At 45.6% G+C, this 26149-nt stretch overlaps 1 protein-coding gene across 1 annotated transcript in view; it reads right to left on the reverse strand.

Annotated features, from left to right (window-relative positions):
- The window catches only part of slc6a1b (solute carrier family 6 member 1b), a gene marked incomplete at both ends in the record, with an annotated part of 137804 nt that overhangs the window by 76883 nt on the left and 34772 nt on the right, over nt 1-26149 (reverse strand). Inside the window, 1 exon segment of the mRNA XM_084315960.1 lies at nt 23978-24102. Within this exon segment, the coding sequence (XP_084172086.1) occupies nt 23978-24102 (125 nt within the window).

Raw genomic sequence — 26149 nt, forward strand, 5'->3', positions numbered from 1 at the left:
GAGATGAGATAAGAGGGGACGGGAGAAGAGCAGAAGAGAGGAGAGCAGACAAGACAAGCAATCAGTGTTAAGATGTAGAAACTCAGTCAAGAGATATAATGTCCATGGCAGCAGCACCAGTGACAGTGGCTGGTGGTTGGGGGCTGGTGGCTGGTGACTGGTGACTGGTGGTTGGTGGTTGGGGGCTGGGGGCTGGTGGTTGGTGGTTGGGGGCTGGGGGCTGGTGGTTGGTGGTTGGTGGTTGGGGGCTGGGGGCTGGTGGTTGGTGGTTGGGGGCTGGGGCTGGTGGTTGGGGGCTGGTGGTTGGGGGCTGGGGGCTGGTGGCTGGTGGTTGGGGGCTGGTGGTTGGGGGCTGTTTGATGCTGGCTGGTGGTTGGTGGTTGGGGGCTGGTGGTTGGGGCTGTTTGATGCTGGCTGGTGGTTGGTGGTTGGGGGCTGGTGGTTGGGGGCTGTTTGATGCTGGCTGGTGGTTGGTGGTTGGGGGCTGGGGGCTGGGGGCTGGTGGTTGGGGGCTGGGGGCTGGTGGCTGGTGACTGGTGGTTGGGGGCTGGTGGTTGGGGGCTGGGGGCTGGGGGCTGGTGGTTGGGGGCTGGGGGCTGGTGGTTGGGGGCTGGGGGCTGGTGGTTGGGGGCTGGGGGCTGGTGGTTGGGGGCTGGTGGTTGGGGGCTGGGGGCTGGTGGTTGGGGGCTGGGGGCTGGTGGTTGGGGGCTGGGGGCTGGTGGTTGGGGGCTGGGGGCTGGTGGTTGGGGGCTGGTGGTTGGGGGCTGGGGGCTGGTGGTTGGGGGCTGGGGGCTGGTGGTTGGTGGTTGGTGGTTGGGGGCTGGGGGCTGGTGGTTGGTGGTTGGTGGTTGGGGGCTGGGGGCTGGTGGTTGGGGGCTGGTGGTTGGTGGCTGGGGGTTGGTGGTTGGGGGCTGGTGGTTGGTGGTTGGTGGTTGGGGGCTGGTGGTTGGTGGTTGGGGGCTGGGGGCTGGTGGTTGGGGGCTGGGGGCTGGTGGTTGGGGGCTGGTGGTTGGTGGCTGGGGGTTGGTGGTTGGGGGTTGGTGGTTGGGGGCTGGTGGTTGGTGGTTGGTGGTTGGGGGCTGGTGGTTGGGGGCTGGTGGTTGGGGGTTGGTGGTTGGGGGCTGGTGGTTGGGGGATGCTGGCTGGTGGCTGGGGGCTGGTGGTTGGTGGTTGGGGGCTTGTGGTTGGTGGTTGGGGGCTGGTGGTTGGGGGCTGGTGGTTGGGGGATGCTGGCTGGTGGTTGGGGGCTGGTGGTTGGTGGTTGGTGGTTGGTGGTTGGGGGATGCTGGCTGGTGGTTGGGGGCTGGTGGTTGGTGGTTGGTGGTTGGTGGTTGGGGGATGCTGGCTGGTGGCTGGTGGTTGGTGGTTGGGGGCTGGTGGTTGGGGGCTGGTGGCTGAAATCTCCATGTGGAAAACACTCCACATGCTGGCCAGCAAATACTAGGCAGCACAGATCAAGCATATCAGTGAGAAAGAGCACTACTTATCCAGGAACCTTTGTGCTTAAGTGTTGACGAGTTCAAAGACAATTCAAAATAAATTACAAGTTATTTTCTCTTAACTACCGGGATTCCTCGATTTTCAACATAGACACTTATTGAGTGTCTCAGAAAAACAATCATTAAACACAAAATAAAATCATATTTCACGTCACATTCCACTTGTTTAATTAAATGTGCAGCAAATTTCAACTCTGTACAACATTATGGCCTGTCGAAAGTAAGGGCCAAATGCGGCCCTCCATAACATGACGTGTGGCTCTCCAAAGGGTTCCAGAGAATTATTATTTGATTTGATTATTTGATTTTGATATTTAAAGTAACCTGCCTATAACAAGGTACAAACACACTGACATTAGACACTATGTTACATTTATTCTTTTATCAATGTCCAGTCACTATTATTATTTGGACCACTTCAATTCATCCCTCGTCTCTCTTTGTCAAAAGTCTGCCAGGTAAGTTATCATGGAAGAGACACGTCTCGATCTGTTAGGGCAGTATGATAATTAATACTAATATAATACGCAAGATATGTGTAATATATCCTAATATAATACGATAATTATAACAATTAGGGATGTCCGATATTATCGGCCTACCGATATTATCGGCCGATATCAGCATTAAAATGTGATATCGGAAAATATCGGTATCGGATTTCAAATAAAATATATATATATATTTTTTTACATTTCTAGAACCTTTATTTACCCAGGCAAGCAAGTAAGAACAAATTCTGATTTTATTTATTGTCAAAAGTATGCATAATGGTGTGTTAATTCCACAACAAGAGATATGTAATGTTAATTAACTGAAATTATTCCGTTTTTTGGGGGGGAAACCCTGCATATATCGGTATCGGTTGATATCGGTATCGGAAATTAAGAGTTGGACAATATCGGTATATCGGTATTGGTAAAAAAGCCAATATCGAGCATCCCTAATATCAATGCTTATATACATTTAAGAGTAATTCGCTATTGCTTTAAAAAAAAAAAAAAATTGTATACCTATTTTTGAAGTTTACAAATGTGAATGACCTTTATTTTGTTATAATTGTTTTGGTTTGGAGGCTTAATGTGATCAGTATATATAGGACAGGCATGTAATAAGCATTATGCTTCAGCCTGTACCTTTTCTGTCACTGCCAAAACAAAGACCACTGACCTTATTTACAGTCTGGAATGATTGTAGTACATTATTCTATCGTGTGTGATAGAACTACTAAACAACAAAGATTTGAAATATGTTGAACTAACACCGAATACAAGATAAACAAAAAGACATAGACTCCCTTGCTGCCTTCAAGGCCAGCGTTAAGACTCATTTATTTTACTCTGCCTTCCACTTTTTACTGCTCCTTTTATGATTTTATTTTTAAAATGTTTTTTATGTTTTTACTTTTAACCTTTTATTTTTCCCTTTTGCTGTGAAGCACCTTGAGATCTTGTTGAGTTTAAAGTGCGCTTTTATATATACATGAAATAATATATAATATATATATATAATATAATAATAATATATTATATTATTATTATATTAGTAAAAACACTTTTTTGCAGTGTAATTACCCAGAATCCCTTTGTGCTTTGGGGTCACTGTGAGCACCAGCTCCGGGAGGTCCTGCTCCAGCCCCAGATCAGACCCCAGATCAGACATGCTGCCGTGTGAAGCCTGATAAACACCTGCTCCAGCCCCAGATCAGACCCCAGATCAGACCTGCTGCCCTGTGAAGCCTGATAAACACCTGCTCCAGCCCCAGATCAGACCCCAGATCAGACCCGCTGCCGTGTGAAGCCTGATAAACACCTGCTCCAGCCCCAGATCAGACCCCAGATCAGACCCGCTGCCCTGTGAAGCCTGATAAACACCTGCTCCAGCCCCAGATCAGACCTGCTGCAGTGATTAACGTTAGGTTATGACTATAACCAAGTTCTGTTAGTTAGGGGCGATGCTTGGCATCACACTGCACTATCTCACGTACGTGCACGCGCACTGAATAAACCACAAATATACCTCTAATACCAATATTAGTCTGACCACACCCCTCATCAGCTTACCTTCATAAGCAGGTGTGTGGTCACCTGCTCTCCTCCTTCCCAAGCCTTCACCACAAGGTGAGGACAAGGGCTGCAGCGGCCGTCTGATGCCAAGCATCGCCCCTAACTAACAGAACTTGGTTATAGTCATAACCTAACGTTCTGTATCGTTAGTGGCTTAGCTTGGCATCACACTGCACAAGGGAGGCCAAGCGGAGCCACTGGCTGACAAATACACCCCGCTGACAGCCCCCCCACAACCATCAGAACAGGGAGGGCCGAGCCCCCCCGACCCCCCCTAATGGCGGGTAGCCCCCCTATTAGGGACGTCACGGGAAGGCGACGGACCCGACCGTGCGAAGAGGCACTCAAGCACTCAACGCACAGGGTGAGCAGCCGTGGCTTGACCCCACGACTACACACACGCACAACCCGCATGCCACCCGGGAACGAACGGAGAAAAACCACCTCGTTACTGCCCCCAGAATCACGGGGTCAAGGGCCAACCCAACCCCGTGGCAAGGCCGTAGCAGCGGAGCGCGAAGGAAGGCCCAGACCCACCAAGGACTGGGCTCCCTGAAATGGGGGCCCGGAGAAGTCCATGATGCCAGCATCAAGACCCCACCAGGGGGGCACCTAGTGACCCCGCCCCTCACATCGCCAGCGTATTCGGACAAAGGCCCCTCAGCCAAGCGGGCCCTGTCCCCCCCAACAGCACACCGCCTGGAACACAAGCCCTGCAACAGGCAGACAGCATGGTCATAACATACAAGAGTTAACCAACGGAACAGGCAGTGCACCGGGGAAGACCAGGCAACAGGTCGTCAACCCAAGCCTGGAAAAAACTGCGGACGAGGCAGGCGCCAGAAAGGACAGCTGAAACAGCCGCCCCGGCGGAAGGGGCGTATGCTGGCGTTGTCGCATAACCAAGCTTTCAACAGCACGTCAGAAGCGGGATCCGTAGACCACACGGCCCCTGACAGCTGCCCACAGAAAAGCCCATACGATCGGCAGACGTCATGAACGTGCAGGGGCACCCTCAACCGGAGAACCGGGAGTTGACACTGCAGCAACACACCAGAGAACCAACCACCCAGGCATCACCCCATGTAATGGTTGGTCCTATAACCCCTCAGGAAAAAAAACCCGAAACGCACCTGCGGCACCGCCGCAGCCCGCGTTCCGGTTCCCAACAGGGCTATCCCGGGCCTACAGGTCAACGGGCATCACCCCGGACCGGGCCCGGCGATACGGGGAGCACAGGATCCCAAAGGAGGTTAACCCCACCCAACAGGCTCCTCAGCGCCAAAAACGCAAGAGAAGAGCGTAATATGGAAGACCAGCCCCCAGCACCCCGCACTCGGTATTCCCAGGAGGTCACCCACCAAGTACCAACCAAGACCAACCCGCACAGCAGCCGAGATCCGACGAGATCGGATGCGTACAGGTCGGCACGGCCATAAGCCACTATGACAGTGCAGAATACATCAAACAAGGGGTCCCATAACGCACAACCCTGTGACACCCGGATCGACCTAGCATTTTTCCCCCCTGAAAAAACCCTAAGTCCCTCAGGGTACCAGAACAGCAGATCTGCATCCCCAGCGGACAACGGGTGCACTGATCTGGACCAGCGCGACCAGAACCAGTCCCGTGCCCTAATCACGCCGACCTGCCAACCCCAGGAGAAGGGGCAGATATGCGCGTCTGATCCCAACATAAAAAGAAGGCGCCACCCAGACGTGTCGGTATGAACCGCGTCCGGCGGCCCACCCCTAGGGCGTGAGACCCTTCCCATATGCCCAGACCCATTCCGTCATCATCCCCTGACATGAACGGGGAACCCATCGACAACACACAGGATGTCGGAAGAGGAAAAACCCCCATCCCAATTGCTCCATAAAAACGCTGTTTTACCAAAGCAAACGAGGCGCGCCAGTCAGCAACGGCCAAAGCACATCCTGAGCTAGCACTATGTGTGCGTTTGGACATACCCACATCAACAATAGGCCGTTTAGACCACCATATTGAATCCCCAAGACGCCCAGGGAAACGACAAGAGGGGCGAGATGCAATCAACTCCATGAATGAATGAATGAAAAAATACACTCAACAGACTGCAGTACAGGAATACATACAAAAAGATAAGGGGAGGCAGACCTGAGAAGACGTTTAGTCTTGTTCCATCAGGGACCCTCATTTCATATCCATCAAGACACATTCAACTCTTTATAAAATAAAGAAAAAGGCATCACATGTATGACCTAACTGCACAGCTGGGAGTAAAAAACCCTGTTTTTCACATGATCTTAATCCAGTCACTCTTTTTAATCAGAGTGTAAGACCAGATTCCCCCAGAAACACCTTCCCACATGAGACCACGGTCAAGAAAAAGATATGTAAACTGTGAGACACGTGACCAACAGACTCAAGTTTGACACAAAAACGAGCGCAGCAGGTTAAGTCCTGCGCTCTAACCTCGACATCTTTACGACACCAGCTCATGGAAGGCGTCGCCATAGCAACAATGCTATAACGGGCGGGGAAAACCCACCGGATCCTGTCATAACAGGAGTCGGTAGAATACCCCTCCCCCCCCCCCCCCTCCCCCGTCAAGCACTGGCTTGGCCCTGACTGGCTCAGCAGAAAAAGTCAACAAACCCTCTAAACCAATCAAGTGGGGAAAAAGGAGGGGTTTATCCGATACCCCCTCCCGAAAAACACACCTTCTATCCCTACACACAGAAAACAACCGTAGCCATTTTGAAAACCTCCGGTAGAACAAAATATATAGCATAAGCTAATACAATGTTAGCTACCCACAAAGTGTAAAAGGGTTTACAACAAAACACAAGTCGCCTGTGCGTGAATCCCATACCCGCAGCCTATGCTACACATAGGAAGACGTTGAACGAGAGTAATGGCTAGGCCATGAAAAGTGTGTACGAGCATTACTGCAACTAACAACACAGCGTTGTGAACACATATACTTAGTTAAAGCAATGGAATACCACCAGTTCTAATTGCATGTGGAGCATCAAGCTAATAGAACCTATTACCGAGTGTAAGTTGCAGACCTTGCTTAAAAACTCGTAACACAACACAACTCATTCCCCCAACGTAACAGGGTAGATTCATAAAACACAACCCCACCACATGATTTGTATTGAAGAAACACACAGTTTGTTCGGCCAAACACAGTCCCCCTTATGTCAGGGAACTTTTTATTAATAAATAATACGTGTTCAAAGCACAAAATCATAGAGGGGCCGGGGAGGGTGTAGAGGAGGGGACACAGAGGGGGAAAAGTCACTCTCAACGGCGCCTGCCACCTCGCGCCGCTCGAGTCTTGCCACCCCGGGGAGCCCCGGAGGGACGATAGGTAACAGTCTGCTGGACACGACGATCCCTACCGTCTCCTCCGGTCTGGGATGGGCCGGCGGTGGCCGAAGCGCCGCTTCTTCCCCTGGCCCTCTTGGCAGGGCCAGCGGCGGCGGCGGAGGCAGTGGTAGCGGCGACGGAGACAGCTCGACGTCGCGGAATCCTTCTGCCTCCACCGGCAAGGACGGGAGGCGGAAAATGGGGTTGGAGAATGGACCTCTCCTCTGCCATTTCTCTGCATGTTGAGGTCATCAATAGCAGGGCCTTCCCGAACAGGCCAGCGTCGGAGAGGGCGGCCGTCAGAAGAGGGGTTCTCTTCCGTTCCGGCACACGGGCCTGCTCCAGCCAAAGATGACGCTGGCCCAGGGTGGCCAGGGCGCGCACTTTCCCCATGGCTATGGCTAGCACCTGGGAGAGGTGCAGCACAGCTCCCGCAGCCTGGGTGATCTGATCGCACCTCACCTCGTTCAGATCCGCGCCGCCCGTCATTATCCCCGATACAAATCTAGCCAGGTGGGCGATGTTAGAGGCCGCAGCCAGCGACTGTGTACCGGCGATGAATGACTGGTCACCCCAATAAGCCAATCGCCTAGCCGACCTCCCCTGGAGGACCGGCTTGCATAGGGGCTCCCACACCATATCCGGACAGAGGAGCGCGGCCATCGGATTGTCAAGCCGAGGTACGCCCTCCCCCATACCTTTGACCAACCCCGACACCCGCGTAACTGGTACGTAGGCGGGAGTTAGTCCCATGATGTTGGAGACCGCCTGACCCCGACGAACATAGGCCCCCATCGATGGGAAAAATGGGTAGACAACGTCCACCCCTCTCACCGGGGGACGCTGCCAGGGATGGCCTATGAGGTCATCAGGGACAGGTGCAGGCAATGGCTGCGGCAGCGGCACACCGTTTGCAGCGGCGGCTACCGCCATGAGCTTGGGGAACAAGGCCCGCAGTTCCCCCTGCGGACCCTCCTCCACCGACCCCGCATCCCTCGCATACAGCAGGCTGCGACTGGTCAAGGAGCCACAATCCGATGCGGCTGACAGTAGGGCATCCTGTCGATGAGGCCAAGGTGGTTCCCCGACATCCTCGAACAAGGCGCCCCGTGGAGCCATTTCTCCCCCCTCCGGGGTCTCCGGAGGAGGGATACTCCCCTCCACGGGACCATCATACAAGAACCCGTCCGCCTCCTCCATGAAGTCTTCAGTTTCCATCAGAAATCCAGAGTCGGACGCGGCCTCGCTGGTCTCCAGCAATTCCCCAAACCCAGGCCGTTCGCGTCTGCACGCCACCATGTTACGACGTGACCGAGCAGACGCAAAAAGTTTTCGTCGCAAATCCTCTGGCTCTAAGACAATCCCCCGTTCATCAACGGGCGATTCCCCAGAAACAGAGGAACCAGAGTCGAGATCAGGCCATCGCCGGAGCGACGGCACCGAACCCTCGGCTCGTCGGTGAGGAAAACTATCCACCGGCAGTCTCCCGGGCTGGGTCAGCAACCACGAGAGTGGCAACAGCCCAGCACCGGAACGCACGACGGAGGCGGGAATGGAGAATCGGTGGTGAAGAGTAGGTCTAGCGGGTCTACTCTCCGCGGAATACATTATGACCCAAACCTTTTTCTTATACAAACAAGTGAGAGAAGAAAAAGGTTAGGCACAATGTAAACCTAGTCACAACTCTTTTCAACTATCAACGACACGTCAAGTGGGGTACTACCGAGGCACTTCCTTGTGGTGAAAGCGAGAAGGAGGAGAGCAGGTGACCACACACCTGCTTATGAAGGTAAGCTGATGAGGGGTGTGGTCAGACTAATATTGGTATTAGAGGTATATTTGTGGTTTATTCAGTGCGCGTGCACGTACGTGAGATAGTGCAGTGTGATGCCAAGCTAAGCCACTAACGATACAGAACCCTTTCACTACCACACTACCAAAGTGTTAACCCTTTCACTGCGACACTACAGAAGGTTAACCCTTTCACTGCCACATGACAAAGTGACATGACACTACAGAAGGTTAACCTGCTAGTGAAAGGTTAACCTTCTGTAGTGTGGTAGTGAAAGGTTAACCTTCTGTAGTGTGGTAGTGAAAGGTTAACCTTCTGTAGTGTGGTAGTGAAAGGTTAACCTTCTGTAGTGTGGTAGTGAAAGGGTTAACCTTCTGTAGTGTGCTAGTGAAAGGTTAACCTTCTGTAGTGTGGTAGTGAAAGGTTAACCTTCTGTAGTGTGGTAGTGAAAGATTAACCTTCTGTAGTGTGGTAGTGAAAGTGTTAACCTTCTGTAGTGTGGTAGTGAAAGATTAACCTTCTGTAGTGTGGTAGTGAAAGTGTTAACCTTCTGTAGTGTGGTAGTGAAAGATTAACCTTCTGTAGTGTGGTAGTGAAAGTGTTAACCTTCTGTAGTGTGGTAGTGAAAGGGTTAACCTTCTGTAGTGTGGTAGTGAAAGGGTTAAGGGCTGTCCAATGTGGCAGACAGGGAGCGATAACGCCGGGGTCCTGCAGCGAGACAGGAAAACACAACCTCTAACACGACCTCTAACACGACCTCTAACACGACCTCTAACACAAGCCAGTCGCTCTGGAGGCTGGAGGACGGAGGAAGGATCCTACTTGTCTCTCGTTTCAAATTCCATGATTATTCCATGACGATTTCCATAGTATATATTTGTCAATGATCTTTGTTCAACTGACCAATTTTTATTGTTGAATAATTGAATGTTCCAGGCTTTATTTTGGCCAGCTGCGGCGTGGGACTAGGGTAGTCTAAGCAAGAAATAAATGTTGTTATTCCTTCAAATAAGATCTACCCACAGCAAAGCTTGGCGTTTATCATTTGACCGAGTGAAAACATGAACTGCTTAGCTTTATTTTCCATAACCTTTCCTGGCCTGGAAAACAAATCCCATGATTTTTGTTGGTTTTCCATGACATTACTGTATATGTTTTTCCTGTGTTCTTTTGGACTCTGTGAAAACAACATTTCTGACCATGTTAACCTCTCTCCCAGAGACAAAAACCTGAGAACTAAGACTAGGCTTTGTGATATCATCAACATGCGTCGTAAGAAGCTGCTTCTGGTTCGGCCTCCTATGGAAGGCCTTGGGACATGCAGACCATGTTGGCTGTAGCTTTAGACCTTGATGTTGCTTCCTGAGACTGTAAAGAATCCATCACGTAAACATAAATACTTACTTACTCATTGTAGATATTTAGATTATAGTGTCTATTGTAACTATATTTATTGTAATGCAAATATAACTGATAGGGCATACAGACCCTGATATGCACATTGATTACACTGAGTTAATTATATTGTTATATTGTTTTTAAATTTTATTTTTATTTTCTACTGTACTATCATTTTATGACCTGTATTATGTCTTCTACTATTACCCTGCCCATACCTGTACCTGCCCTCCCCCCTCCCCCATGCTGCTATGATGCCTGAATTTCCCCCAAGGAGATCAATAAAGGAATATCTTATGTTATCATGTAGTTTATACTGTGGAGCATCAGAAGGCATCCTTGATGTCGCCTCCTGACACTGTAAAGGATCGATCACGTAAACATAAATAACCGTGACGCGCTTTATTTCCCGTAGCTGAACTTTGTGACCAAGATTCTAGAAAGTGTGGATATAAATAATAAACCAAATAAATAATGCATCTACAGTATAAGCAACAAAACCTAAGCTAGCTCATGGTGGTGGTGAAGGAGGCAAGTTTCACCCTACATTGTAAAGCGCTAGAAAAGTGTCTAGAAAAGCGCTATATAAATGCAATGATCATTAACACTTTGAATGCCCAAAACGACATAACTCGTTTTATCAGCCCCCCCATTGAGTGCCCACGACGACAAATATCGTTTTATTTTTTTATTAGCGATCTGAATTCATATTTCATCAACCAAGTCTACCGTTGGGAAACCAGCCCCACCAGGCGCTCAGATGCACCCTTTTGGAATGGACTCAATGAAAATTAATGAGAAAAAAAAAATCCGGAATCCACATTTTACTTCTCACGCATGTAACCGGAGCTGATCAGATTCATTGTGGACCCTCAGAACAGCGTGTAATATGTCTTTACAGTATGTAGCATTGGATCAATAAAAGGCTTGATTTTTGGAATGGCGATCAGGAATTGGAATAATATTTTTGGATACCATCTGATCTCAGGTAAGGAATCTATTTTACCAGTCTTAGGATAATCAGACCTGTTTTCACGGAGATATAAGCTTTTCCCCTATGTGTGATATGGCTGTTTGACTGCGAGCGATCAGGAACTAAGAGAATCGATTTTCAGCTCGCGGCACCAGCGTGCATACGTACACATATACTATAGCTAATCTAGCGTTTATTTGAAAACTATTCATAAATAGGCAGAAAAATTACAACGTTCTAGAATATTCCAGTAAAGGGCGATTATCACAGAATCTTTATATTTTCCGTGAAAACGACGGCTTTTCAAAATGCTATAAAACGGAAATGAACCGATAAAAAAACAATCCGCTTCGACAATGTTGACTGGAAAACGAGTCATTGATAAGCGACGGGCAGATTAGACACATAGCCATAATTTAAAACATAGATTAGGCGATATTAACGCTAACATTGAAGTGGTTGCTGGGCATTCAAGGGGGTAAAAAGGAAAACACGGCCGGCTCTGAAAGTGTTAATGAATTAATTCATTCATTCGTTCATTAATTCTCCTTATAACAAAGATATTTGTAATGAAACAGAATGAGGGTCTTGTATTGGTGAGCCGGCGATGGAGCTGATATTTACCTGTGTGATGTTGGACAGGCCGATGATGTAGGACACCACGCAGACGCCGGCGATGAAGAGTTCTCGTCGCCTCCTCAGGTATTGAGGGAACTCGTCCACCAGGGCGGTGATGAAGCCTTCCACGGTGCAGAACTGGAGCAGGTCGGAGGATTCATATTTAGACATTTTTACTACAATCAAAGTCGTAACAGAGCTGGATGCTCCGTACAATCTGTACAATATTACTACAATGGCATGACACCAAATGCCAAGGCTCTCCAACATGCAGAACTCACTGGACGTTGGTATAACGTTGAAACGAGGTTACTACTTTACACTCACACTAGTTAATAGTTATGACGTAGAGCTTAGTAACTACTGAATATGTATACATACCCCTAGGCTGGTGTAAGTTATAACTTAAACAAAAATAATCATGCCATAACCATGTAATATAGTCAATGTAACGTTAGTATGGTGATGAATTGAAAATGGGGGACCCTGATGTAAACAAGACGAAAGTCTTTCTCTGGTCTGCATCCCCTTAACAATTGTGTGTATTGAGCCGTACTGTATTGTACCCATTCTGCACTTTATATTAAGTGTCCCAGTCAGTGGCGGCTCGCCACTGGTGGCGCTATGGGCGCCGACCCACCTGTTAAATGAGAGAAGAATAAAAAAAAAAAACTTTTTTGTTTTTTGTTTTATAGCCCTATAAATAATATAAACATGTTTAAAATGAATAATATTTACTCATTTTAAGTATGTTTGTATTTCCAATGCACAATATAACGTTATTATCTAAATAAAAAAAACAGCGTTTTCATGGGCAGGAAGTGACGTTTTTTTTTATTTTTTCGTATTTCTCGCCCGGGCAAGAAGCGATATCGCTCTGAGTGCGCGTCACAGTTTGATCGCTGTCTCCGTCACAGCCAATCAGTGCATACGGCGTTGTGCGTTGAAATATGACTATTATGTTGGAATCCGAGCGCGATTTGAAGCGGTCTAGAAAGCAGCGTGAACTTCCGTGAGAATTTCCATAGCCGCATTTCGCGGAGACGCTCTCTGATTGGCCGACGCCAGTATTTTTTTCTATGGCAGAATTTCACAGAGACGATCTCTGATTGGCCGAATCCAATTTCTAATGTTCCAATTCTAGCAAGTTCTAGCTTGGTTCCTGGTACTAGGACTGTTGTTTGTCTTAGAGCGTGCCGTGCTGTGACTGCAAGTTCTTTAGACTGTTAAGCTTAGGCACTCTTTCAAAGTTTGTTAAGGTTAGAGTTTGTCTTAGAGCATGGCGATAGAACGCCAGGTAGTTTGCAGTCTGTTCGAGCGGAAATGGACAAAGGAATGTACTTGTTGAGTGTTGTGCTAACGTCGACGAGCTCAGCTGAGCTAACACTTGGCTAACAAGCTATATGGCGGATTATACACGTTTCCTGCCCTGGACGTTTCAACTAAACAGTGAGTCTCTCTCTCTCTCTCTCTAACGTTAGTACTACTAGGCTGGTGCGGGCTAACTGGCTATCGTTCTGGGAGCTAACGTTAGTAGTACTACTAGGCTGGTGCGGGCTAACTGGCTATCGTTCTGTGATTTGTTTACTTGGTAACACGGGTTGCTAAGGAATTTAGGTTCGAGGTTGAAGAAATCTCTCTCTCTCTCTCTCTCTCTCTCTCTCTCTCTCTTCTTAACGTTAACGGTTGTAAATAGTTTTTTTAGGAGCAGTACTACTGCTGGCCATTCATGAAGCGAGACATTGCTGATTGTTTATTTATCGATGGCTCATTGATTTAACTACTGCAGCTCTCTCGGATTGAAAATACGTGGATTATGGCTTGTTCAATATCGTCTATGTTTGAATGAATGAATGAATGAGAACTTTATTAACAGATTGCAGAATGGGTACAATACAGTACGGCTCAATACACACAATTGTTAAGGGGATGCAGACCAGAGAAAGACGTTTGTCTTGTTTACATCAGGGTCCCAGATTTTCGATTCATATCGATAGTTTAATAGCTAGCCTTGGCTCGTTTAACAATATGCAAAATATGTGTACAGCCCTGTACTCATACTGAAGTTATTCTTGGTATATAATAGGTCTGATTGTGTAACGAATCGATTCCACGTCGCGCTGTGTGTGAGAGAGAGAAGGAGAGAGGGAGAGATCTGCCTGTGTTTGGAGACGGGCGAGTTTTGTTTCTAACTTTTCTATTTATATTGTGTTTCAAGTTGTGAATTAGAGTCTAGACTATACTTTATTTGACTGGTTGTGTGTTGTTGTAGTAACAGCTGAGCGACTCGTTCATAAGAGCCGATTCATTGCCGTGAGCGTGAGTCGAATCGCTCATGTCTTGCCATGAGTCTTGCGTGGTACAGTACTGTACTGTACATGTTCGCAAAATATTTGGTATAGCGCCCCTAGTGGCGAAGTACCCAGCGGCCGCCACTGGTCCCAGTGTATTTACATAATAATGTAATGACTCTTGTAATCGTAAACACTTGTATCTGAGAAACATTTAATTGATAACGGTGTTAGCAAGGTGGAGAGTTACAGGATATTGTTAGTTTGCTTTCAGTCTTGCAGTATGCTACTGCTAACGTTAGCTAGATATAGTAATGGACGTTAAAAGTCGTTATTCCAAAATGTTGTGTTGTGGCTCGTGGCTGTTTTATGTTGAATGCAAACAGAGAATAACACAAAATTAGCTACAGGTAGGATGTCTATTTCATGGAGCAACTCATTAGCAATTAACTTCCTTGTTTACATTTTGCTTTGCTTGCTGATTGGCTATACAGTAATTAATGTCACATTATGCGAGCATCTCTTTCTAGTAACAACTTGCACATTACTAAATAATTTACTAGCTAAGATATTGCGTAAATTGGCGTGGTGCAACAAAAATTTGTAAACAACTAGTTTGAAACTAACTAGTAACAACTAAGTGTTTAGTAAAGACTAAATGCTTAAATTTAGTAATGATTTAGGCTAAACTGGTGCAACCCAGTCCTGATTAGAGTTCAATACACCCTTGTTTCTCTTTATAAACACAGATGACGTCTCCGGGGTCAGGGTGAAACCATGGGTCTGTGCGTTCAGCTACCTTCACCTAGTCAAGTACTTGGGATCATCCCTATGTTCCCCGGGTTCTATGTTCCCCGCTTTGATTGATTAATAGATTGAAAATTGTATTAATTTTTATTATTTTTATTAATTATTAATGTCCGCCTTGTTTCGAACGGTTAAGCTTAGGCCCTCGTTCGAACTGGTTAAGGTTAGAGTTTGGAATCAGGGCTGGTGGTCTAAAATGTTCAATCAATCAATCAATCAATCAAAGCGGGGAACATAGAACCCGGGGAACATAGGACCCGGGGAACATAGACATGCTCCCAAGTACTTTCACCAGGAATATCCCTGGAGTCTCACTGAAACACAGCGGAGTGCTATAACAGTCTAACCAGGTATACAAGGGCATTAAAGGAACACGCCAACACTTAGCGTCTTCTCCAGAGTCAGAAACGAATCTATCTATCTATCTATCTATCTATCTATCTATCTATCTATCTATCTATCTATCTATCTATCTATCTATCTATCTATCTATCTATCTATCTATCTATCTATCTATCTATCTATCTATCTATCTATCTATCTATCTATCTATCTATCTATCTATCTATCTATCTATCTATCTATCTATCTATCTATCTATCTATCTATCTATCTATCTATCTATCTATCTATCTATCTATCTATCTATCTATCTATCTATCTATCTATCTATCTATCTATCTATCTATCTATCTATCTATCTATCTATCTATCTATCTATCTATCTATCTATCTATCTATCTATCTATCTATCCAGGGGCGGACCTAGCACATTTGGCGCCCTAGGCGAGATTCACCATTTTTGGCTCATTTTCCCTTATGTTAGAATTTTTTTTATGTAAAAATAATGGTTGCCGATATAGAGGGGGGCGCCAAAACTGCACAGAGAAAAAAAAAAAAAAAAAAAAAAAAATTGGCGCCCCCCTCTGGGTGGCGCTCTAGGCGACCGCCTATATCGCCTGTAGGAAGGTCCGCCCCTCTATCTATCTATCTATCTATCTATCTATCTATCTATCTATCTATCTATCTATCTATCTATCTATCTATCTATCTATCTATCTATCTATCTATCTATCTATCTATCTATCTATCTGTCCGCCCCTCTATCTATCTATCTATCTATCTATCTATCTATCTATCTATCTATCTATCTATCTATCTATCTATCTATCTATCTATCTATCTATCTATCTATCTATCTATCTATCTATCTATCTATCTATCTATCTATCTATCTATCTATCTATCTATCTATCTATCTATCTATCTATCTATCTATCTATCTATCTATCCAGGGGCGGACCTAGCACATTTGGCGCCCTAGGCGAGATTCACCATTTTTGGCTCATTTTCCCTTATGTTAGAATTTTTTTTATGTAAAAATAATGGTTGCCGATATAGAGGGGGGCGCCAAAACTGCACACAGAAAAAAAAAAAAAAAAAAAAAAAAATTGGCGCCCCCCTCTGGGTGGCGCTCTAGGCGACCGCCTATATCGCCTGTAGGAAGGTCCGCCCCTCTATCTATCTATCTATCTATCTATCTATCTATCTATCTATCTATCTATCTATCTATCTATCTATCTATCTATCTATCTATCTATCTATCTATCTATCTATCTATCTATCTATCTATCTATCTATCTATCTGTCTGTCTGTCTGTCTGTCTGTCTGTCTGTCTGTCTGTCTGTCTGTCTGTCTGTCTGTCTGTCTGTCTGTCTGTCTGTCTGTCTGTCTGTCTGTCTGTCTGTCTGTCTGTCTGTCTGTCTGTCTGTCTGTCTGTCTGTCTGTCTGTCTTTCTGTCTGTCTGTCTGTCTGTCTGTCTGTCTGTCTGTCTGTCTGTCTATCTAGCTTTAAACTCTGGGAGAGGTGTTTTTGACCAACAGCTAGGCTCACTGCTCCGTATCCACTTCCATTCATTGTGCTAAGCTAGGCTAGCTTGCTGGAATGGAAAAATTACAATAAACTTAACTTTGACTTTGACTAGCTTGCAGCCGGGGTAGCTCTCTACTGAACGCACAGAGAGGAAATATTGATATCCATATAAGCGCATTTTGATTTCCCATAACGTCGGCGCGGACCATCAAACACCAAAAGATCCTGCTCGATGGGATCTCAGAAAGACACTTTACCTGGCTGTCAATCCCCAGCATCAGCAGCATGGAGAAGAACAGGATGGCCCAGAGAGGAGATATGGGCAGCTGGGTGACGGCCTCCGGGTAGGCCAAGAACGCCAGGCCAGGTCCTGCGTGATGAAGACACACACCACACACACTTATATATCACCCTGCGCGGTGCAGACACACACCACACACACTTATATATCACCCTGCGCGGTGCAGACACACACCACACACACTTATATATCACCCTGCGCGGTGCAGACACACACCACACACACTTATATATCACCCTGCGCGGTGCAGACACACACCACACACATTTATTTATCACCCTGCGCGGTGCAGACACACACCACACACACTTACTGTATATCACCCTCTAATCCAGACACACACCACACACTTACTGTATATCACCCTTTAATCCAGACACAGACCACACACACTTACTGTATATAACCCTCTAATCCAGACATACCACACACACTTACTGTATATAACCCTCTAATCTAGACACACCACACACACTTACTGTATACCACCCTCTAATCTAGACACACCACACACACTTACTGTATATCACCCTCTAATCCAGACACACCACACACACTTACTGTATATCACCCTCTAATCCAGACACACACCACACACTTACTGTATATCACCCTTTAATCCAGACACAGACCACACACACTTACTGTATATAACCCTCTAATCCAGACATACCACACACACTTACTGTATATAACCCTCTAATCTAGACACACCACACACACTTACTGTATACCACCCTCTAATCTAGACACACCACACACACTTACTGTATATCACCCTCTAATCCAGACACACCACACACACTTACTGTATATAACCCTCTAATCCAGACACACCACACACACTTACTGTATACCACCCTCTAATCTAGACACACCACACACACTTACTGTATATAACCCTTTAATCCAGACACACCACACACACTTACTGTATATAACCCTTTAATCCGGACACACCACACACACTTACTGTATATAACCCTTTAATCCAGACACACCACACACACTTACTGTATATCACCCTTTAATCCAGACACACCACACACACTTACTGTATATAACCCTCTAATCCAGACACACCACACACACTTACTGTATATAACCCTTTAATCCAGACACACCACACACACTTACTGTATATAACCCTTTAATCCAGACACACCACACACACTTACTGTATATAACCCTCTAATCCAGACACACCACACACACTTACTGTATATCACCCTCTAATCCAGACACACCACACACACTTACTGTATACCACCCTCTAATCCAGACACACCACACACACTTACTGTATATAACCCTCTAATCCAGACACACCACACACACTTACTGTATATAACCCTCTAATCCAGACACACCACACACACTTACTGTATATAACCCTCTAATCCAGACACACCACACACACTTACTGTATATCACCCTTTAATCCAGACACACCACACACACTTACTGTATATAACCCTCTAATCCAGACACACCACACACACTTACTGTATATAACCCTCTAATCCAGACACACCACACACACTTACTGTATATCACCCTTTAATCCAGACACACCACACACACTTAGTGTATATAACCCTTTAATCCGGACACACCACACACACTTACTGTATATAACCCTTTAATCCAGACACACCACACACACTTACTGTATATAACCCATTAATCCGGACACACCACACACACTTACTGTATACCACCCTCTAATCCAGACACACCACACACACTTACTGTATATAACCCTCTAATCCAGACACACACCACATACACTTATACCACCCTCTAATCCAGACACACCACACACACTTACTGTATATAACCCTCTAATCCAGACACACCACACACACTTACTGTATATAACCCTCTAATCCAGACACACCACACACATTTACTGTATATCACCCTCTAATCCAGACACACCACACACACTTACTGTATACCACCCTCTAATCCAGACACATACCACACACACTTACTGTATATAACCCTTTAATCCAGACACACCACACACACTTACTGTATACCACCCTCTAATCCAGACATACCACACACACTTACTGTATATAACCCTCTAATCCAGACATACCACACACACTTACTGTATATAACCCTCTAATCCAGACACACCACACACACTTACTGTATATCACCCTCTAATCCAGACACACACCACACACACTTATACCACCCTCTAATCCAGACACACCACACACACTTACTGTATATAACCCTTTAATCCAGACACACCACACACACTTACTGTATATCACCCTTTAATCCAGACACACCACACACACTTACTGTATATAACCCTTTAATCCAGACACACCACACACACTTACTGTATATAACCCTTTAATCCAGACACACCACACACACTTACTGTATATAACCCTTTAATCCGGACATACCACACACACTTACTGTATACCACCCTTTAATCCAGACACACCACACACACTTACTGTATATAACCCTTTAATCCAGACACACCACACACTTACTGTATACCACCCTCTAATCCAGACATACCACACACACTTACTGTATATAACCCTTTAATCCGGACATACCACACACACTTACTGTATACCACCCTTTAATCCAGACACACCACACACACTTACTGTATATAACCCTTTAATCCAGACACACCACACACACTTACTGTATATAACCCTTTAATCCAGACACACCACACACACTTACTGTATATAACCCTTTAATCCGGACACACCACACACACTTACTGTATACCACCCTCTAATACAGACACACCACACACACTTACTGTATATAACCCTTTAATCCAGACACACCACACACACTTACTGTATATAACCCTTTAATCCAGACACACCACACACACTTACTGTATATAACCCTCTAATCCAGACACACCACACACACTTACTGTATATAACCCTCTAATCCAGACACACACCACACACACTTACTGTATATAACCATCTAATCCAGACATACCACACACACTTACTGTATATAACCCTCTAATCCAGACACACCACACACACTTACTGTATACCACCCTTTAATCCAGACACACCACACACACTTACTGTATATAACCCTCTAATCCAGACACACCACACACACTTACTGTATACCACCCTTTAATCCAGACACACCACACACACTTACTGTATATAACCCTCTAATCCAGACACACCACACACACTTACTGTATATAACCCTTTAATCCAGACACACCACACACACTTACTGTATATAACCCTCTAATCCAGACACACCACACCCACTTACTGTATACAACCCTCTAATCCAGACACACCACACACACTTACTGTATATAACCCTCTAATCCAGACACACCACACACACTTACTGTATACCACCCTTTAATCCAGACACACCACACACACTTACTGTATATAACCCTCTAATCCAGACACACCACACACACTTACTGTATATAACCCTCTAATCCAGACACACCACACACACTTACTGTATACCACCCTTTAATCCAGACACACCACACACACTTACTGTATATAACCCTCTAATCCAGACACACCACACACACTTACTGTATATAACCCTCTAATCCAGACACACCACACACACTTACTGTATACCACCCTTTAATCCAGACACACCACACACACTTACTGTATACCACCCTTTAATCCAGACACACCACACACATTGACTGTATATCACCCTCTAATCCAGACACACCACACACATTTATATCACCCGCTAATCCAGTGGCTATCAACATAGGAAACTCCTCCTTCATGACATTTAAGCAGGTTATTACCTCGGATGTCAGAATCATCAGCAATGTGTTGCTTTGTTAACTGGTTATAACGTTTGATATATCAGTCGATGTGTATTCCCTCAGATAGCTGGTGGGCCTATATTTAGAATTTTAATACAGGCTTCAACTGGCACCAAAGTCTGGAGCTTGGAACGCTGATATTCTGACACGATGACCCTTCCTTTTTACAGTTTCCTTGGCCACCCCCCCCCCCCCCCCCCCCCCCCCAAGGAAGTCACAAGATAATTTCGCTTGTGTGTGCGTTTGATAATAATTATGCATCAAATGTAATCGGGTAGATGAAAATCCTTCTTTGGTTCTGTGAAAACATCCCTTTCTTACTACGGGCCACGAGCCGAAACGGGGGGTCGAGAGCCGCGGACGTCCTCCAAGCTTATTCGAGCAACGACACGACGATATAGAAGCTTAGCGTCTGCGAATCCCGTGTGTATGATGATGCAAGCGGCCCGGGAACGAGCCTGTGCCACACAATGATAATCTTTTAGGAGCTGGCGCCGTGCGATAACGGATGTAGCGACCCCACCCCCCACCTCCCCTCAGGCCCGGCGCTGGAGATAAAACAACTATACCCAAATGAGATTTATTTTACGGCCGGTGTTATCAGTTCTGAACGACAGAATCTTCCCTTATCCTCGGAGAATCCCCCCTGGGTGTCCACCACAGACACACACTGTCCACACAGACACACACTGTACACACAGACACACACACTTTACACACAGACACACACTGTACACACAGACACACACACTTTACACACAGACACACACTGTACACACACACACACACTGTACCCACAGACACACACTGTACACACAGACACACACTGAGACACACAGACACACACTGAGACACACAGACACACACTGTACACACAGACACACACTGAGACACACAGACACACACTGTACACACAGACACACACTGAGACACACAGACACACACTGAGACACACAGACACACACTGTACACACAGACACACACTGAGACACACAGACACACACTGTACACACAGACACACACTGAGACACACAGACACACACTGAGACACACAGACACACACACTGTACACACAGACACACACTGTCCACACAGACACACACTGAGACACACAGACACACACTGTACACACAGACACACACTGAGACACACAGACACACACTGAGACACACAGACACACACACTGTACACACAGACACACACTGTCCACACAGACACACACTGCACAGACACACACTGTCCCACAGACACACACTGTACACACAGACACACACTGTCCCACAGACACACACTGTCCCACAGACACACACTGTCCCACAGACACACACTGTCCACACAGACACACACTGCACAGACACACACTGTCCCACAGACACACACTGTACACTCAGACACACACTGTACACACAGACACACACTGTACACACAGACACACACTCAGACACACACTGTACACACAGACACACACTGTCCACACAGACACACACTTTACACACAGATACACACTGTACACAGACACACACTGTCCACAGACACACACCACACTACAAATGGTTAACCCTTTCACTACCACATACAGAAGGTTAACCCTTTCACTACCACACTACAGAAGGTTAACCCTTTCACTATCACACTACAGAAGGTTAACCCTTTCACTATCACACTACCAAATGTTAACCCTTTCACTACCACACTACCCTTTCACTACCACACTACAGACGGTTAACCCTTTCACTACCACACAAATGAAGGTTAACCCTTTCACTATCACACTAGAGACGGTTCGCTAGAATATGTTTCTGGCAACATTTTCGGCGAAAAATAGGATATGGAATTGCTGGACCTTAATTCATATTTGATCTGCAACGCCTAGTTTGACAGGAAGTTAGCTAAAATGACAAAACCACTTACAGCAGCTTTAAGCACATTCAAAGGTGAGAAACCCTTGTCTCCCCAGGGCCACGCCATGTACACTTTCTTTGTCTTTATCATTAATGGTTCATGTGGTCTAGAGCAGGGGTTCCCAAACTTTTCAGGCCGGGACCCAGAAAATAAGGCGTCAGAGAGCCGCGGCCCAATGCACATCGTGAAGCTTTTTTTTTTTTTTGACAGGTGACCGATTTTTTAAGCCAAATATCACTTCAATCCTATTAAGTTAGTTCAAGTTAGTTATTCATTTATATGTGCTATTTATGAGAGGGCTAACTTGTTGCAAAATAATAATGATAATAATAATAGTCTCATTAAAATACTATTGTTGCTTCGGTTGTTTTCAGCATTTTATGTGCATAATCTGTTATTTAGTTTGAAATGTTCGTTGAAATAAGTCGATTTTTCGTTGTTTATTTATTAAGTTAATATAAAACCATATAGTCACATTTTAGAATACAATAGAATATAATTTTAGAATACAACTAGAAACACTGTCCTGGCCTGCTTCTAAGTTCAGTGGCCTGAAAAAAAAAAAAAAAAATTTAGTTTTGGAAATCATCTCGCGGCCCTCCCATGGCTTCTCGTGGCCCACCTTTGGGTCGTGACCCCGACTTTGGGAACCACTGTGCTAGAGCATGTATATGATTAACAACACATTCATACCTTAGACGACATATTGTTCTCTAAGTGTCATTAGGCTACATTACATGAAAAGCTGTAAGAAATTTTTTATAATAATAATAATAATAATAATAATAATAATAATAATAATAATAATAATAATAATAATAATAATAATAATAATAATAATAATAATAATAATAATAATAATAATAATAATAATAATAATAATAATAATAATAATAATAATAATAATAATAATAATAATAATAAATAAATAAATGATCCACATTATCCCTGCTACATATCATCAGAAACCTTGGAATCTCTTCTCTGATTTAAAACCGTGCGCCACAAAGCCGGGCTGAGCTACCGAAATCGCATTGGCGGTGGAGTTGAAAGGGTTAAACAGAGACCGACGTTATACAAGCGGCCAATGAAACGCCTTCCCTCTCACGATGACACGCCCCTAACACAATCCCCCCACATGCGGCTAATTAATTCGCACACGACCCCCTCTCCCGTTACCTCGGCGCGCTGCCTATTGTCACCGTGTGCGCCCGCGCGTGCGAGAGAGAGATGCGCCGTATTGATTGAATCACCTGAGGCCGCCACGTCGGCGATGGGCCTCTTCGTCACCTGGGCCATGAAGCCCACGATGGAGAAGATGACGAGGCCGGCGAACATGCTGGTGAAGGAGTTGATGCAGCAGACGATGATGGAGTCCCTGTGGGGGGGGAGAGACGAGGCGTGAGGAGGGCGGCCATTGTTACGCCTGATATAATAATAACAATAATAATAATAATAATAATAATAATAATAATAATAATAATAATAATAATAATAATAATAATAATAATAATAATAATAATAATAATAATAATAATAATAATAATAATAATAATAATAATAATAATAATAATAATAATAATAATAATAATAATAATAATAATAATAATAATAATAATAATAATAATAATAATAATAATAATAATAATAATAATAATAATAATAATAATAATAATAATAATACATTCGATTTATAGTGCACTCTATATTTGGAAACCAAATCTCAGAGTGCTACAGAGTAAAAACAGACTTTAAAAACAGTAAAAAAAAATTAAAACATGACATAAAAGCATTAAAAAAATGGGATAAAACACACAAGGCATGTATAAAAAGGTTAAAAGTAAGGGAAGGCTTTCGTGAAGAGGTATGTTTTAAGTCCTCTTTTAAAGGAAGCAGTGGTCTGTGGTGGTCTGAGGTGGTCAGGGAGGGCGTTCCACAGGCGAGGAGCAGCCGAGCAGAAGGCCCGGTCGGCCCCATGGTGCGGAGCTTGGTCCTGGGGGGGAAGGAGGCGCTTTGTGTTGGCGGAGCGAAGGTTACGGGTGGAGGGTTCAATATCCATTCCTTATCAACGCGTTGCACATGTTTAGAGAGGCCGGGGGTGAAGGGGAGGGAGGGAGGGAGGGGGGGAGGGAGGACATTTTGTGTTCCGCAGTGGCGCTACATGGCGACATGTTTGCGTCGAAGCGTTCATTCGTCGCCTGATCGGGGAGAGAGGGGTTTGTGACGGTTTTAGAATCCAACCACTGCGGTCGATTTTGGAGAGGGGAGGGGCTGAGGGAGAGGGAGTGAGGCAGGGAGGGCAGCCATTTTAGAATTTCTGGTGTGTTTCAGTGTGGAGGTGTTTTGTGACCGTTTGATTTTGGGGAGGGGGGTGGGGGCCGTGAGGGGAGATTAGGGCTGTTCTCCTGCAGAGGAGCAGGGCTGTGGGGAAGAGGAGGAGGGCACATAAACACCTTTACACCGTTCAGTCAGAAGAGAGTTGTGAAATCAGAGGGGACAGTGATGTAGCTGGGTAGCTGACTGACTGACTGACTGACTGACTGACTGACTGACTGACTGACTGACTGACTGACTGACTGACTGACTGACTGACTGACTGACTGACTCACTGACTGACTGACTGACTGACTGACTGACTGACTGACTGACTGACTGACTGACTGACTGACTGACTGACTGACTGACTGACTGACTGACTGACTGACTGACTGACTGACTGACTGACTGACTGACTGACTGACTGACTGACTGACTGACTGACTGACTGACTGACTGACTGACTGACTGACTGACTGACTGACTGACTGACTGACTGACTGACTGACTGACTGACTGACTGACTGACTCACTGACTGACTGACTGACTGACTGACTGACTGACTGACTGACTGACTGACTGACTGACTGACTGACTGACTGACTGACTGACTGACTGACTGACTGACTGACTGACTGACTGACTGACTGACTGACTGACGGATTGACGGACTGACTGACTGACTCTGACTGGCTGACTGACTAAGAACTGATGACTGACTGACTGACTGACTGACTGGCTGACTGACTGACTGACTGACTGACTGACTGACTGACTGACTGACTGACTGACATTTTGATCCCCGTCAAAAAAATCCCCTTTGGCCGAAATGAATGAAAGTACTAATATAACCCTCCTGGACGTGTATATTGTTCCAAAATACAAAGTTTGACAATCAAAGTATGAATATAAATGCTGAGTGAAACATAAATGGTTCTAAATGTCTCCTGGCCAAGTTACTTTATGACACGTATCATCCTTACATCACTTATTAATTAGTCTCGTGTAGCCAGACCTCTCTCTCTCCACACTATGTTAGCACTGTGTGTAGCCAGACCTCTCTCTCTCCACACTATGTTAGCACTGTGTGTAGCCAGACCTCTCTCTC

This window comes from Notolepis coatsorum, assembly GCF_963971535.1.
Source record: "Notolepis coatsorum genome assembly, chromosome: 6".
In the NCBI taxonomy this organism is placed as follows: Eukaryota; Metazoa; Chordata; class Actinopteri; order Aulopiformes; family Paralepididae; genus Notolepis; species Notolepis coatsorum.